The sequence below is a fragment of the Acipenser ruthenus genome, chromosome 18, assembly GCF_902713425.1.
Source record: "Acipenser ruthenus chromosome 18, fAciRut3.2 maternal haplotype, whole genome shotgun sequence".
NCBI lineage: Eukaryota > Metazoa > Chordata > Actinopteri > Acipenseriformes > Acipenseridae > Acipenser > Acipenser ruthenus.
Window position 1 is genome coordinate 17,277,991 of NC_081206.1, and position 15,956 is coordinate 17,293,946.

The following is a 15,956-nucleotide window of genomic DNA, read 5'->3' on the forward strand; positions in this document are numbered from 1 at the left end:
TGCCATCACCATGCTTCACAGTAGGGATGGTGTTCTTTGGGTGATGCGCTGTGCTGGGTTTGTGCCAAACATAACGCTTTGAATTTAGGCCATAAAGTTCCATTTTAGTTTCGTCAGACCACAAAACTTTTTGCCACATGGCTACAGAATCTCCTGAGTGTTTTTTTTTTTTTGTTGTTGTTGCATACTTCAAACGGGATTCAAGGTGGCCTTTCTTGAGTAAAATGCAGGCCAGATTTGTGGAGTGCTTGGGATATTGTTGTCACATGCACACTTTGACCAGTCTTGGCCATAAAAGCCTGTAGCTCTTGCAAAGTTGCCATTGACCACTTGGTAGCCTCTCTGATTAGTCTCCTTGCTCGGTCATCGTTTGGAGGGACGGCCTTATCTAGGCAGGGTCTTGGTGCGGCCATACACCTTCCACTTCTTGACTGTGCTCCAAGGGATATTCAAGGCCTTTGATTTTTTTTATACCCATCCCCTTATCTGTACCTTTCAACAACTTTGTCCTGGAGTTCTTTTAAAAGCTCCTTGGTGCTATGGTTTAGTCTTTGCTTTGAAATGCACTACCCAGCAGAGGAAACCTACAGGAATTGCTGAATTTATCCTGAAAGTATGTGAATCACTACGATTTAACACCGGTGGAGGCCACTTAACTTGGTGTGTGATTTTGAAGGCGATAGGTTACACCTGAGCTAATTTAGGATTGCTATTACAAGGGGGGTGGACACTTATCCAACCAAGCTATTTCAATTTTTATTTTTAATAAATGTTCTACAAATTTCTAGGATATTGTTTTCAATTGGAAGGTGTGGGTTAGGATGTGTAGATCAATGAAAAAAAACTATTTTAATGCATTTTAATTTCAGGTTATAAGGCAACAAAAGGCAAACATTTTGAAAGGGGGTGTAGACTTTCTATAGGCACTGTACTTGAACAAATAGAAATTAGTATAGTATTTAGTAGTACATGGTTAACTCTTGTTTACCATTAAATCTCTTTTGCAATGTTAAATCTCATATTAAGACAAGCACACCATGTAAAATCAGGTGTAATCAGTGACTTACTCAGCAACTAAGAAACAATACACTTGCAGTAAAATAAATGGGGGAAGAACAGGGTCCTTTCTGTGATACTCACTGGAGTGGCCCATAGTCATCACACTTTGTTGCTTGTGAAACATCAGTAATTTGTGTGGTCTTGGATACAAGGTCCCTGCTAAACCAGGTTAAACAAATCTAGTTTACATGCCTTTACTTTCAGGTATTCTGATATACACTTTACCGCCTAGTTCTTTTAAGCTCTTCGGTGCCTTTTTTCCTTTGCTTTTCTGCCAGTCAACATCCTTTGCACTCTAAAATATTATTGAGGTGAAATGACCTTGGACTTATAAAGTAAGGTATACAAACAACTTTCAAAACTGCACCTGTCAGATCTAGCGTATTGAAGTGCATATCAGGTAAGATTTATGCAATTATTACAGCAGCTGGAAGGTTTGAGAACACGTTATAAGGCCATCTACAGGACAGTATTTTGTACACTGATTCAGAAACATGGTCAAATACATACCAACAATTTGTATGACAGACTGGACAGGTTTTTTTTTTTTTGGTTTTTTTTTTAAACTGGAGATCCTCAGTCCAGAAAAATTGGGTAGTGCTCTGCTACCGAGGTTACCTTGAGGCAGAAAAAAAAAACTAGTGAAGTGTGTCTGCTCGGATGACTTACACAGAAGGTTTGTTACAAACAGTACATAAAACCACCACCTCTGACTGGAAAACTAACCTGGCTATTTAAGACATCAAAGTATGTTATTTGGGGGTGGGGCTGATGTCTTGCAAAGGGCTTCCACTGCCAGTCGTCACATTTAACCTACTGCTGAAAACAGATTAAGCTTCTTAATTTCCTTTTATTGCAATTCCTTCACCTGAAAACTCACAAATATTATACGTATACTTATGTGCAATCCACGCAGTTTATATTTTACCTAGTTACATTTGGCGCCACATTTGGAGAGATGGGGAAGGAGATGCTGATCTCAATAGGGTTCTAAACTCAAAATGTACTGAAAATAAACTCAATATTTACGTTTTCGCAACAAAAATTAAACGGTCTATCTGCTCCGGTTGTAGAGACCTGCTATTAAATCATTGGAAGTAGAATAAATATTTTGTTCGCAAGGTCTGAAGTAAACAATTCATGTACTCTATCGTTATTGCCAAAGTAAACAACAATGCATTTATTGTCATCCTTTTTTATTTTTTATTTTTTTTTACCGTCTCGGCGTGTATGAAAGGTATGGAAGACATCTGCCACCAAAAAAAAACCGAAATACATTTTAAATTTCCATTATAAGGTTGACATAACGATCCTAAGTCAAAATAATGAGTAGTATGTCAACCTTATAATGGAAATGTAAAATGTTTTGGTTTTTTTTTTGTGGCAGAGAGAAATGGGCTTCCATAGTATGGAAAAAACAAATCTACAATTTTCTTGAGAGATGGTTTCCGTGGTAACGGGGTTATCCGGAAGAGGCGGTCCTGGAAGCAGGATGCAGTTAACAACACTGCCACTCTGCACCATGGCTGCTGTTGTCTACCTGTACCAGAAAACCGATATATAAACATTTACATTTATATCAATAGTAGTATTCACTAGAAGAATATGAAGCGATCAGATTAAAAATACGAGGACCTTTACTTATCTTAAAATCGATGCGTTTTATAAAAGTCAACGCACCGCTGTCCAATTTTAAGCCTAAATACAAAATACAATGTCAACAGTGTCTCATAATTGTTGCTGCTTTAAAAACTAACAGATCTGGAATTTATTATCGAGAGATAGAGCATTTTAGATTTTAAAACGCTTTGTTTCCATTAGATCGATTTTAAGACTACCCTTTTCTTTCTTTTTTTTTAAATACATTTTTATGTTTTTGTTTTTTATGCACAGGTAGTATTCTGTTTTCATATAGTTCAATACTTACTAGTTTACAGCGATCAAAACAACGCAAAATGGACGATTTTAGCTCAATCAGTCTGCTTTCGTTGGCTATGCTGGTGGGGTGCTATGTTTCTGGGACCATTCCATTGGCTTTCAACTTTTCAGAGGTAAGACATTACGAAAAGATTTGTATTTCTATATGCATTTGTTCACCTGTCTATAAAATAATCTCGCAGCGTAACCGCACTTGACCAGAAATGGTGACGATGAAAATTAAACTACTTGCTTGTTCACGTCATTACAAATTGTAGGGTTCATATTAGATCTTGTTTCTTAAATCTAATGTCATTCTTCCCACATGCATGTAGGATTCCAGTAATGTATTTACAGGAACTCCCCTAAACAATGAGAGAATGTGCGTGTTATGTTTTAATATGTGTATCGAATAAAGGTATTTTGTTACATATGCCTGCCCTTCTTCCAACAACATCCGGTTAGAAATAGACTATGGACCAGGCCAAAAAGCACACGGCGATTGAAAAGTTAGTTTGAAGTTCCATGAGTTTGCAGCCGCTTTATAATAATATAGTTAAAATAGTAACTAGGAAAAATACTCCGCTTAAGGTCGTATAAGAACCTTTTAAAATACGTAATACTTCTAATATTGTAAGCTGGTTCAACAACTATGATTGTCAAATAACCCACTTAATCTGAAATATGTGACAAGTCGGTTGATCAGTATGTCAGGTTGAGAGAGTATAGCTGGAGGTAGCGTTTGGACAGTATTACAGTTTTGACTTCTGGTAGTTTACATTTCCATGGTAATGATGCATACATGCCAACAGTCCCTAATGGTCGGGACAGTCCCGATTTCCTAGCAAATGTCCCGCGTCCCGATGCACAGGAAGAGCATCCCGATATTTACACACAGAAAAAAATATATATTCTGCACAGTAGAGTTAGTGAAAACCACATGCTTTGCACTTCATGCTGCTGACACATCTACTGATCACTAACTTACCGGTATACAAAGGTAAGAACGCTTCATACTGTCATGCTGGTCGTGTGGTGTTGCGTTGAGGGGATACGTCTGTATGATAGAGTTTTTTTTTTTTTTTTTTTTTTGCTTTTTTAGGTAAGCCGGGGTTAACTGTATACAAGAACATTATTCAGAATTGCAGACCTGGCTGCAGACAAGGGGGCGTGTCGCTCGCATTCCTGATGCTAGCGTGGTTATTTTTCAAAACCGTTCAGAATCGTCCTCAAACCACTTATTCTTCCTCCCCACAATTTCTTTAATTACACACCACACTCTCACTGTCCTTACTGTAATACAGACTACTCAAAACGTTGGAGAAATTCGTAATGATCGTCACAGTCTGAAGCCATGTATATCTTCTCCTCTGTTGCTGGTATGTGTTCCCCTAGTGACGTCATGCCAACTTTGTGCATCATCGGTGCGTTGTCGGTATTTTCCAGGATTGATAGTTTTATGTCTCTCGGTGCCATAAAATTGATTCATTTCTCATTGTGAAAGTAAACCAAGTACGACCCCAAACCCAATGCTATATATTTCATTGAGCAGAGGAGAGTGTGAGAACGGGTCTGAAGCTTGCAAACATACCTCTTCTCCATTTGGGGGTGATGAGTAACTCAGATAACATGGTAATTTAATGTTTCTTTCAAGAGCTTTAAACTAAAGAAACAGTTCCTTTCCATAAACCATTACAGCAGGTTTTAGAAAATTGATACTTTTTTTCTTTCATGATTTTATAAAAATTACAATTATAGAGTCATGCTTAGTTTGTGGGGAACTATTATCTACACAATCTGCAAAATCAAAAGGCTTTATCTTTGGAACTGTTAATCTGTATTTGAAATGGCATTGCGCAAAATTACAGGAATTCCATGTGTATGTAGATGACTCCTTGTTGTAAAGCTGTCACAGGGTATGTGGTCCTCTTGTTGCCCTGTGCAGGAGAAGCTGAAGCTTGTGACTGTGCTGGGAGCAGGGCTGTTGTGTGGTACTGCTCTGGCTGTTATCATACCTGAAGGCGTGCATGTACTTTACGAGGACATTCTGGGAGGTGAGTGTTAAAATGTTAGTGCAGAGCTGAATGTGGTATTATCATGTTCAGATATCTGTTAAAGAGTCAGACAAGCATTCAAATTATATTCACTTGCAAAATGTTATCAAAGCCATTGTAATTAAAACCTTGCAATAAAGCTGAAAAATATCCCAGAAGGCAGGCCTTACTTTACCCTTGTGAATTAACTACAAAACAAAACTTGTTTTTTGCCTTTGGATATTTGTCCCATCACTATAAAAATATGCATCTTTCATTACTGAAAGAATGCCAGAAGGGATGTACTAAACTAAGATCTTGCCTGAATAACTGTCAACTGGAGATGATGTTCCCTAGTGTTAAAATGTTAGTCTCAGAAATTAAAGTGGTACTGCTTAGATCTTGTAATGTGCAAGACATCCACTGGACTTAAACTTTGGAAGTAAACTTTCTGCCTTGAACCCTGGCCCCAGGCCCAGTGAGGCTGCAGTAGCCTTGGATGGACTGGCTAGATACTCGACTGGTTTGTTAGTTCGGTTTGAATCAGGAAATTATTTTCCGTTTAAACATATTGCACAAGAAAGATAAGGAAGAATGACAACCTTTGTGCTTTAGTACGTTTGTTGAGCAACTAGTGACATTAACTTCCACAAGAGAATTTCTAGTAAGCACACTGTCCACTCATCCACCCCAAACTGTAAATACAGACATTGGGAATGGGACCATGTACAAGTAGCTGGAACAAATGGTTTGAATGCTGTCTAGATAGAGAATTTGCTTCTAATATCGCACACTTGTGGAGTTAAGAACCGTTGTGAAATCTAAAAAAGCGCTTCTCTTTTTGTGATGAAACCTGCTAAGGACATGTTCTTAATAGTTTCAGGCTGGGTGAAATACAGACTCTATATTAACACCACTGAGTGCAGTAGAGCATATTTTAGAACGTTATTGAGATCTGATGCTGTTAAGATCTTCAAAATAGACTCGACAGTAACAGTACATTTTATCTCCTAACCTGTAATTGCAGGAAATAACCCATTTGCATTTAGAATGTTGTGGAGCTATTTTATTAGGCATTGGAAGTTTGACAGCCAGCCTTTATAAATAAGTAACTGAAGCTTTGAGTTTTTTTATTTTAAATAACAAAGTGTAACTGCATGTGTAATACATAGAAAGAATACTACAAGGTCAGGGTTAGAAACTCTCTCCCTCCACCCAGTCCTGGGTTTCAGAACTCCCATTGTTAAGGGACGTTATTGAAAAGGTGCCTGCAGTTTAAACTGTCAGGCCCTGCGGAATCATGTTGCACCCTTCACAGCGTTTCTCATGCAGCTATAAGGGAGTTACAGCTAATTTAACAGAGGCCTGATTGTTGAAACTCCTGGCTCCTGATCATTTTAAATAACATCATTATTTGAGGGTAATTTAGAAACCAGGGCCATTTGCAGGACTACTGTGAATTTCTAACCCTGAAAGATTTTAGGTTTCTCTGTCCAGTGTTGTAAACATATTAATGTCCGTCATTCAATGTCAGGAATATGTCGGGAGGTGGGTGAATACATTTACAGGGCATTATACAAAAACGTGATGCATATTGGAAATGTAGGAAATCTTTATAACTTCCAGTTGCAGATTTGAGTGCAGATGGAACTGGAGGTTTGTTGTTGGAAGGAGATGAGATTTTCAGAATGGTTCAGTAGCTAAATACAGCTTAGAGTGGCATTGCTTCCTTGACTTTGAAGCACCTTGCAGTAGAACCTGCCATACCTGATGTGACTGGTTCCAGGGGTGTAAATGATTGCAAAAAAGGATTTAAAACCAAACACTGTAATACAGTATTTGGCAATTTACAAAACAGCATTCCAAAACCAGGTCTTCCCGTACTTTCTCAGTTCATGCCAGAGTAATCCGATAGTTATTTTTTCATCAAAAGTGCATGTTAACCCGAGACAGAAATGTTTAAAAAAAAAAAAAAAAAAAAAAAAAAGTGTGCAAACAAACACAAACAGGTTTTACAGGTCAGCTTTTTAATGGTACAGTAATTCTATTAATACCTTGTTTCTTGTTTTCTTTTATTGAACATGGTTAAAATGGACAGTTTGTTTTATGTGAAGCTGCGTTCCCAAACGCACCATCTTTTCTAGTGCCTGGCTTTTATCTCAAACTGAATCCATTGTGCCCTGCTAACATCTGAATGTACTGTTTCAGACCAATAATAAAATGGTCTACTGTACTCGTATGCAGAGAGCTCCAGTGGAGGTGTGCATGCACTGATGGCTTCAATTAAAGAGAACAGTGCGGCTCTAAGCTAATTCACAGGGAGCCCTTGCTGTGTCTTGTTGGATGTGATCAGCCTTGATTCTGCTGTTTGAATAAAAAATACTGGAAGATACATTCTTGAGAGTCTCTTTGTTTAATGAGTTTGTGATGGAGATCAGGCTGACAAAAGGTACATCTTAGGAGCTGCTTTTTAAGTGTATAGCTTACCAGTTGTGCACTTCTATTTGCTTTATAGGTCTGAAATGTGCAGTATGGGAACGTGTTGTAGTAACATGTATTTTAATTAAAAGCATTATATCCGATACTATACTCGGTTAAAGAAAGTGCTCAGTTTGCTTGCCTTTTCTTCACAAGTCTATTACTGTTTCACTTCCTTCGTAACTTGTAGTGTCTTCAGGGTCAACTCGTGTTGAAATGGACACGGAAGTGCAAAACTACCTGAAAGTAAGACATGGAAACAGAGATTTATTTAAACTAGTGTAGTACTAGATGGCTATTGCTTGTGGAAGAAACTGCACATTTGAATTTCTATACAGTGAATAGAAATGCACAACCGGTATGATTTTAGGTAATATTTTAGAAATGCAACAATTGGGCCTATTGATCACCATGGCTTTTTTTGACAGGCTCAATTAAACATTCATTGATAAATGAATAGTGCTGGTTCCTTATTTGGAGGCTTTCATATGCGTATCTAAAAACTTCTATAAAGCATCAACATTTCTTTGTATCTCACCTTTAATATAGTTTTCTCAACGCATATACACTAGAACTTGTCTCATCCAATCCTGTAAGATACAATACCCGCTATTAATCTATGGACCTCTAGTGCGTGTCATTTACACATGCTGCTACCAGCTGAACGGTATTGATTGAAACTGATCCATGCACATTTTATTATGGGTCTAAAACAGTAAATTCAGCTCTTAACAGGGTAGAATGGATTCAGTTGTAGATTTAAAAAACACTTTTTATATGCTGTCACTTTACGTAACTGCCCAGTTTTACCATGTTAAATAAAAGAAAGCAAGGGATTAATTACTCTACTGTTAAAAAGCTGAAAAGCTGTTTTTCTTTCGACCGCCTTCAAAGCCAGTTTGTGTTTGAGTGCGTGCTTTCTTGATGCTGTTTCTGTCTGGGGTTCACATGCACTGTGCAAAAACAACGTTTGGATTACTTTGGCAGAGATTGAGGAAGCATGCTGTTTTGTAAACTGCCAAATACTGTGTTGCAGTGCATTTTTTGCAATCATTTTCAATGATTTTCTTAGTATAGTATACTTGCAGTACTGAATGTTTTAGACATTGCCCCGACGTTAATAAAGCAACTACAGTATAGTATAACGATACAATATTTTTGTACATATCCAATAGACCAGTGGAACCAATTAAATTGGTTATGACGAGTTCTACTGTATTATATAACTATGAATAATAATATATCTTTAGTTGTGTTTGAAGTCTATGCATTTTGAGTTGCTTTTGAATAGTGTTTCCAATATAAAATTGTATTTTTTCGGTTAGGAAATTGTTGATTGCACCTTTTATGTTGGCTTCAGCCTGTTCATGCCTCTTGGCCACGATGTGACCGTGTCTCTGTCTGTCCCTGTAGAGAAGCATGAATCTGTGAGTGAGGGGCAGGGGGTGGAGACTGGGGAGACTGTGGTGAAGGATGTCCTGGGGGCTGCAGTGGCGGGGGGACACGAGCACAGCCATGGCCACGACCACGCTCAGCTGCACGCATACATCGGGGTCTCGCTGGTGCTCGGCTTCGTCTTCATGCTGCTGGTGGACCAGATCGGCAGCTCACACGTGCACGCCACCGAGGGTAAGAGTGTGCTAAACATGGCAGGATCATCACCTTCTGTTAGATCTGCAGGACTTCAATTAGAGATTCTCATAGTTTATGATGGATGTACAGCAAGGAGTTTTAAAGAATTGTAAGAATGTAAGAATTTTGCCTAAATCTTTGTTGTCACAAATATCGGCATTAGCCTTAGTGTTTATATAGCATTACTGTAAGTGTACAGCTATGGTCAAAAGTTGCATCACCTAGAATTTTAGGATTGAGACATAATTACAAAACCCCTGATATGAACATAATTTAGATATTTTATTAAACATCATGTATTCAAAGAAACTACAAAATGATATTGCAAAAGTCTACCGGAAGCCATAATAGTAGTACAGTACTTTGTTAGGTTTTGATATGTCTCATTTTTCATTTTTTGGTTAGTTTTTGGTTAAGTGTAATGAAGACTACAAAGCAATATGTAATTCATTATGTTAACGTAACATTATTCAGCAGGTTTCTTTTATAGGGTGATGCAAAACTTGGCTTAAGCTGTACATTGTAAGTCAATGCCTTTTCTGATTGGTTACAAACATTCCAAATATGTTAAAGTTTAAACGTGTTTAATACTAAAGTTTAAAACCCACTCTAAGGAAAATTATTATACTGTTATATTAAGTCAGTTTTGATGGATTAAGCTAAAGTCTGATATTCAGGAAACGGTGAGGGGCTCTTGGCTTCTTTAATTGAGTTTAGATAAAATGTCATACATACAAAACTTAACGTAATCCAAACTCGACACGTTCTCTCTCTCTGGTATATTGTGTATTTTAAACACAGATGATATTATTCCAAAAGACTTGATAGCAATCAAAATGCAAATTTCAGTTTCTGGAATTAAGTAACATGAAGTTTCAACTTCAAACCAGCAGAGGGAGCTAGTAGTTGGAGCGTGACATGAAGAGATCTGTAAAGCCAACATTTCCATATGCAGTACATTAGACTTGGACATCAATATGGAATTACAAAGTGTTTCTATTTATAAAAAGCAAAGGTCTTTCAGGTAATTTAGTTAAATGTTTTGAACTAGTGCTCGGATGGTGAAGTGAGTGTTCTAATGTGTTTCATTTTTCAGATCCAGAGGGAGGGAGAGCAGCCAACTCTAAAATCACCACCACTCTGGGGCTGGTTGTTCACGCTGCAGGTAGAAACAGATCTCTTCTCTGGAGTCCATTCGTTTGCCTGTTTGTTGTTGAAGTGCCAGTGAGTTGACTGTGTGTCTCTGATTCTTCACAGCGGACGGTGTGGCTCTGGGAGCTGCAGCCTCCACCTCTCAGACCAGTGTTCAGCTCATCGTGTTCGTCGCCATCATGCTGCACAAGGTACAGCAGAGGCTAGTGCCACAGGACTGCTGCATCACTGACTATGGAGAGAAAGCAAAGTACATAGTGATGTGGCTGGGGGTTTACCCATGTCTTTGCATTTACAGCAGTACTTGTCATTTTTTGTATTCATTCTTACATTGTGTATTAAGCCTTGTCAAAATGACCAAACCCTACTATAACTAAATGATATACGGCCATGCTTTAGCGCTGGAATTATTCTGTTGTTTTGAGTGGAGTAATTTCTTCTTGAAGTAACGATCACACTGGTTTGAAGAAATGTAAAAATCCATTCAGATCCTCAATGGGACCAACAGTGTTTTATGAAGTTAATTTTTATTTGTTTACAGTAAACGTTTATAGCCTTGATTGTAGTGTACGATTGTGGGCTGTTTTAGGAAGACTCCACCCACATGCTCTCCGTCTCCCTCTCTCTCCCCCTCTCCCAGGCTCCGGCTGCCTTCGGGCTGGTCTCGTTCCTGATGCACGCTGGACTGGAGCGCAATCGAATCCGGAGACACTTGCTGGTGTTTGCCCTGGCGGCCCCTGTACTCTCCATGCTCACATTCCTGGGACTCAGCCAGGTGAGGAGGAGAGTATCTGGAGCCACAGTCCACAGCACACTGTCAGTGTTCTCATTCTTGTACCCCAGCAGTTTATAATGCAGCGCCTGGGGTACAGCTTTGGGCCTGGTCAGTGTTGGATTGAACGCAATACTGTTATGCGCAAGCCTACATATACTCACGGGTTTGGCTCTGCTCCTTTTCTTTCTTTCTTTCTTTCATTCTTTCATTCTTTCTTTCTTTCTAACTGACTAACTGAAATCTTCACTAACATGCTTGTCTTCCTGTTTGTGTTCCAGAGCAGTAAGGAGGCGCTCTCAGAGGTCAATGCCACTGGAGTGGCCATGCTGTTTTCTGCCGGCACCTTCCTGTATGTCGCCACGGTGCATGTGCTGCCTGAGGTGGGCGGGACCGGGCACAGCCACGCCTCCAATGGCAGTGGGGGAAAGGGACTGAGCAGAGTGGAGGTCGTCGCCCTGGTGGTGGGATGTCTCATTCCACTAGTGCTCTCAATAGGACACCAACATTAAAACAGGGCAATTATTAATGGTATTAATGATAACAGGACTGAGCTTTGTGAAGGTCACAGTGACCTCTCCTGCAGAGGCAAGACCTAACGCAAAAGGAGTGTATACAAAACAATGTGTAGATAGTGTAAACAGAATGAGATTCAGTAACAATAAAAATCTTTCTATGAAGCGAAAGGGTGGATAAAAAGCACTTTCTTAGGGTGCGTGGGTGTCCTGTTGTGGGAACAGAACATTTTAATTATGTTTTTGTTTTTTTTACCTTGTTTGATAATAGGATTGAGAAAGGGGGAAGTTGGGCAAATGTTTGTTTGAAGCAAATGTGGTATTAGAAACGTTTTACTTAAGGGACCATTTTGCAAGTCTATCTATTTAAACCCAGAACCTATAGAACTTAATTGACAATCCTTTGATATACAGTATGCTGGGGCTGACACAGTCAAGTATGGCAAACTGTTTTTTTGTGTTCTGTGTATGTCTTGCTGTTTTTGGTATGAAGAATGGCCCAAAAACGTTTATAAACTGTAGCCAAATTGACATTGTACAGGCCGCTCCGATTTTGACTGAAGCTAGTGTTTTGTTGTGATAAGTTAACTGTATGTGACTGGTTAAATCAAGGGGATATTTTCTAAACAGATCAGTTAAGAGCTGAGGAAGGCAGTGTCGCAGCTTGGTGTGAGCTCAGCAAGGACCTTTCCAAAGCACAACCACCAACATTTTTTTCAAGCTTCAGTTTTAGAGTACAGTATGCATTTTAATAATAATAAATGTGTTTTCTTATTGATACTATTACGTTCTCTAAAAATCATGTCACATTTCCAATTGTTCATAGCTGTACAGAGCTGCAGTCTGTTTCTCATTGCAGGTTGCTATGAAGCTGTTATTGTTTAAAGCAGGGATTCTCAACCTTTTTTGAATTACGCCCTACCTTAGCAATTTTTTTTCACTTGGAGCCCCCCCCCCCCCCCCCCCAACAAGTCAAAATAGCGAGAATTATAAATCGCATATCGGAAATCAACAAATCACAGTGAAATATTTGCCAAAATTTCAGTCCATCTCATCCAGTGTACAGGTGTCATCCTGTGCATGGAACACCACACCAATGTTCAAAAATCCAAGCAAAAAAACACATACCTGGTATCTTTTTTTTGTAAAATGGATCATTCTGTTAACTTCACTCTTTCTTTAAATTTTGAAGAAAATATTACCAAAATTGCTACAAATGTTTAACAACACATTTCTCTGGCTGCAGGTCTATTTTTAATAAGTAGTCTTTTAGCCAGTACATCACACTGAGGACGAGGCTGAACTTATTATTTCAAGACAGTTGTGCTCCACAAACCAGTACATTTTATATACTGAACAAGGGTGCAATGCAGCAGGCGCCCCCCAGGGGAGCGCTGTACATGTTTTCTAGAACGTGTTTCTTTCAAAACTGCACATTTGAGACTTGTGTAACAAATAACTGTGCACAGCAGGTACAGGGTATGAAATGATTTTGTGAGCTACATCGACTTTAACATTGGTTATGATACTAAATGTTGCTCAAAGCACATACACTGTACATAACAAATAGGTTTCGCCAATTATGTACTGAAAATACAGCCACTGCTATATGTAACAAATGGTGTACAATAATAAAAGAAGATGCAAGCTTTTTAAGATCACTTCCTGCTTATATTTTCTTAATCTGACTACTCTTTGGTGCAGCAGTATCTAGTCTGTGTACTTTCGTGCACATGCTTGTAAAAGGAAGGATGGGTTTTAGCGTGCAAATAGAACTATATAGTTAATTAGAAGCTTACTAGGTTTTCAAAAGCTGTTGGTTATGGCACATTTCTGGTGTGGGTCATGTGAAAGGAAGTGTGCAGTCTCAGTGTGAATCCTCTCAGCAGCGAGTGATAGAGCCTACGTCCATATGAGTTCTTGTTTGTTTCGATGTTTCAATGAGAGATTTATAACTTCTGAATGCCTTGTTGGATTGATCTGAAATTTTGTATAGAGCTTCATAATAGTGGGAGAATAGAACAGACATAGTTACAGGTTTATAACAAAGGGCTTCCCAAAAACACATAACAAACCTGCGGTCTATGAGCATAAATATTTCAAAGAATGTTGTGTTCAGCAGACACTTCTGTATTTAAAGTTACTGTTTAATACAAATGTATTTAAATACAATGATCAAGAACCAAAAAAATGTACAAATAATTATCGTGAGTAATCAATATGTCTTTGTAGATCTTAAACAGAAAAGCTAGATTTTGTTTGTGACTTTGAGGACTTCATATTAATAAGTTCAAAGCTGGAAACGGAACCAATGAAAACAGAGGTGTCCTCCTTCACAGCCATTAAGCCACATGGTTTCTCAATAGTTCACCCACTTTGCTGTTGCAATGAGCAGAAGGGCTAGGGTATTAAAGTCACCCCAAGGAGAGAAAGCCCATCTTCGTTGTAACCTGAAACACTGAAGCAGATGTTCACGATGGTGTGTGATTGGTGTAGCGAGCTGTTCTCGTTCTCTATATACTAAATCATCTCTATGAACCAGTGTACAGCCGCTGTACATTAACCTTGTACATTATACATTAACCTTGCATACACAACAAATATCAGTTACAGTAGGTCACGTGCAATTCCAGAAAAAAATGATACCTGCACCCAAATGTGAAATAGCAGGGAATCCAAGTTGTTAACACAGTACTTGCCAAACAAACCCAGTGTGAACTAACTTGCTAATGAAGGCAAGAATCAATGAACGTGTCATTAAAGAAACAGATTTATTAATACCAAGGCATTTTACTTAAGGCAATGGTTTCTTAACTGGTTAAAAATGAAACCAACCATGCTGTTCAATAATTAAGCACCAGCTAAAGCTTTTATTTTTTAATGAACACTTTCAAAAGTGATTTTACACGTTTAAAAATGTATAAGAAAAAAAAACAAAAACCTTCACGATCATGGCTACAATGGGGCGCTGTGCCTAGTGGTGATCGAGAGATTTGAGGAACCTAAACTAAGGTGTACACAGTAATGCTGTCATTCCATCAAGGGTTCTGGTCTCATGATAATGAAGGGCTTCCAGTCTTGTAAGTACAGTGTTGGTCTGTTTTATTCAGACCGGTTTTGGTGCTGCAATGCAAGAATGAGAGTTGTTTTGCAAAGCTGACTGCAGTCTGATGTAGGAACTGAATGACAGTCAAATTCTTCATAGAAATGTAAAAGTTACCCTTGTATAATGACCGACTACAACTGGAAAGTCTGATTTATTTAAGTTTCTTATACTTCATTACACATTGTATATACTGTGTTGCTATAGAATATGGGTCAGCTTTAACAACCTTATTCTGTGTAGACTGATGTACTATTAATTAAATGATAACCACAGGACACATCGAGAGATCTGAGTGGATATAAACCTGGTATTAAATGTTTGAATGCGATTTTGAATATACAGCAGCAGGTAGATGATAATAATAATAATAATAATAATAATAATAAAATAATAATGCAGTACTAAGCACTGGGTTTGTTCTGAACACCACACAGTATTTGCTAAAGTGTGAAAGATGTTTGTAACCCACCTCTGTACAGTTTAAACACACCTCAGTTCTTTCATTGGAATTAAGGAATAGGTAGCAGGCTAACTGTGTTTTAAATACTTTTGAAAAAAAGAACAGATAGCAAAAAATAAATACTTTAATTACTTCAACTCAACAACTATCGCGGGGTTGTTGAAAATGACGGCAGCGCTAACAGAAGATTTTATTTTATTTTATTATATTTGGGGTGGGGTGGGGTGGGGAGGACGTCTCGATGTTTTGTCAAACGTGGTCTGTTCAAATGACACCCTGAAGCCCCCCTTGAAAACGTACTGTCATGTTTTCCATACAAGTCAGCACTGGCACTGCTTTGTATGAACAGTTTGACAAGCCACTCACAAGCACACTCTTAATAAAATAAACGTTAATCCACAGGGCCATTCAGAATGACTGACTGAAGTACCACATCCTACCAGCAGAGGGCAGTGTGTGTGTGTGTGTGTGTGGCAGGGGGGGCGGGGTTGAGTGCTGTCTGTCCTAATGCATCATGAGAAGGCTTCACTGAATCACTGACTGCAGCTGTCCCAGAAGGAGAGTGCTGGCAGTACCATGGTCACCCACAGGCATTGTCTGCAGTGTGGTTTGATGTTTTGAAAGCCCAGCGATGAAGAATGCGGAGAACAGAAATACAGGCCTGTGTCTGAGATTATAAATCAACCCATCACTGTAAATAATTCATCAAAATTCCAGCACATCTTGTGTACAGATGTCACCCTGTTCATCGTGCAAACGGCAATATTGTAAAGTGAGAAAAACACAATTGTTTTGTTGATTTATAATACATTCATGAGTTGTCTCTTATTAC

The 15,956-nt window shown here is 38.6% G+C and overlaps 1 protein-coding gene across 1 annotated transcript; it reads left to right on the forward strand.

Moving 5' to 3' along the window:
- Window positions 1–2,494: 2,494 nt before the first annotated feature.
- LOC117432899 (zinc transporter ZIP9-like) lies at window positions 2,495–13,219 on the forward strand. Its single transcript, XM_034054919.3, has 7 exons — window positions 2,495–3,110; window positions 4,922–5,030; window positions 8,901–9,116; window positions 10,216–10,284; window positions 10,377–10,462; window positions 10,912–11,046; window positions 11,325–13,219. The coding sequence occupies exons 1-7, from the start codon at window positions 3,015–3,017 to the stop codon at window positions 11,553–11,555; spliced, it is 942 nt and encodes a 313-aa protein (XP_033910810.1). The 5' UTR covers window positions 2,495–3,014; the 3' UTR covers window positions 11,556–13,219.
- Window positions 13,220–15,956: the final 2,737 nt, after the last annotated feature.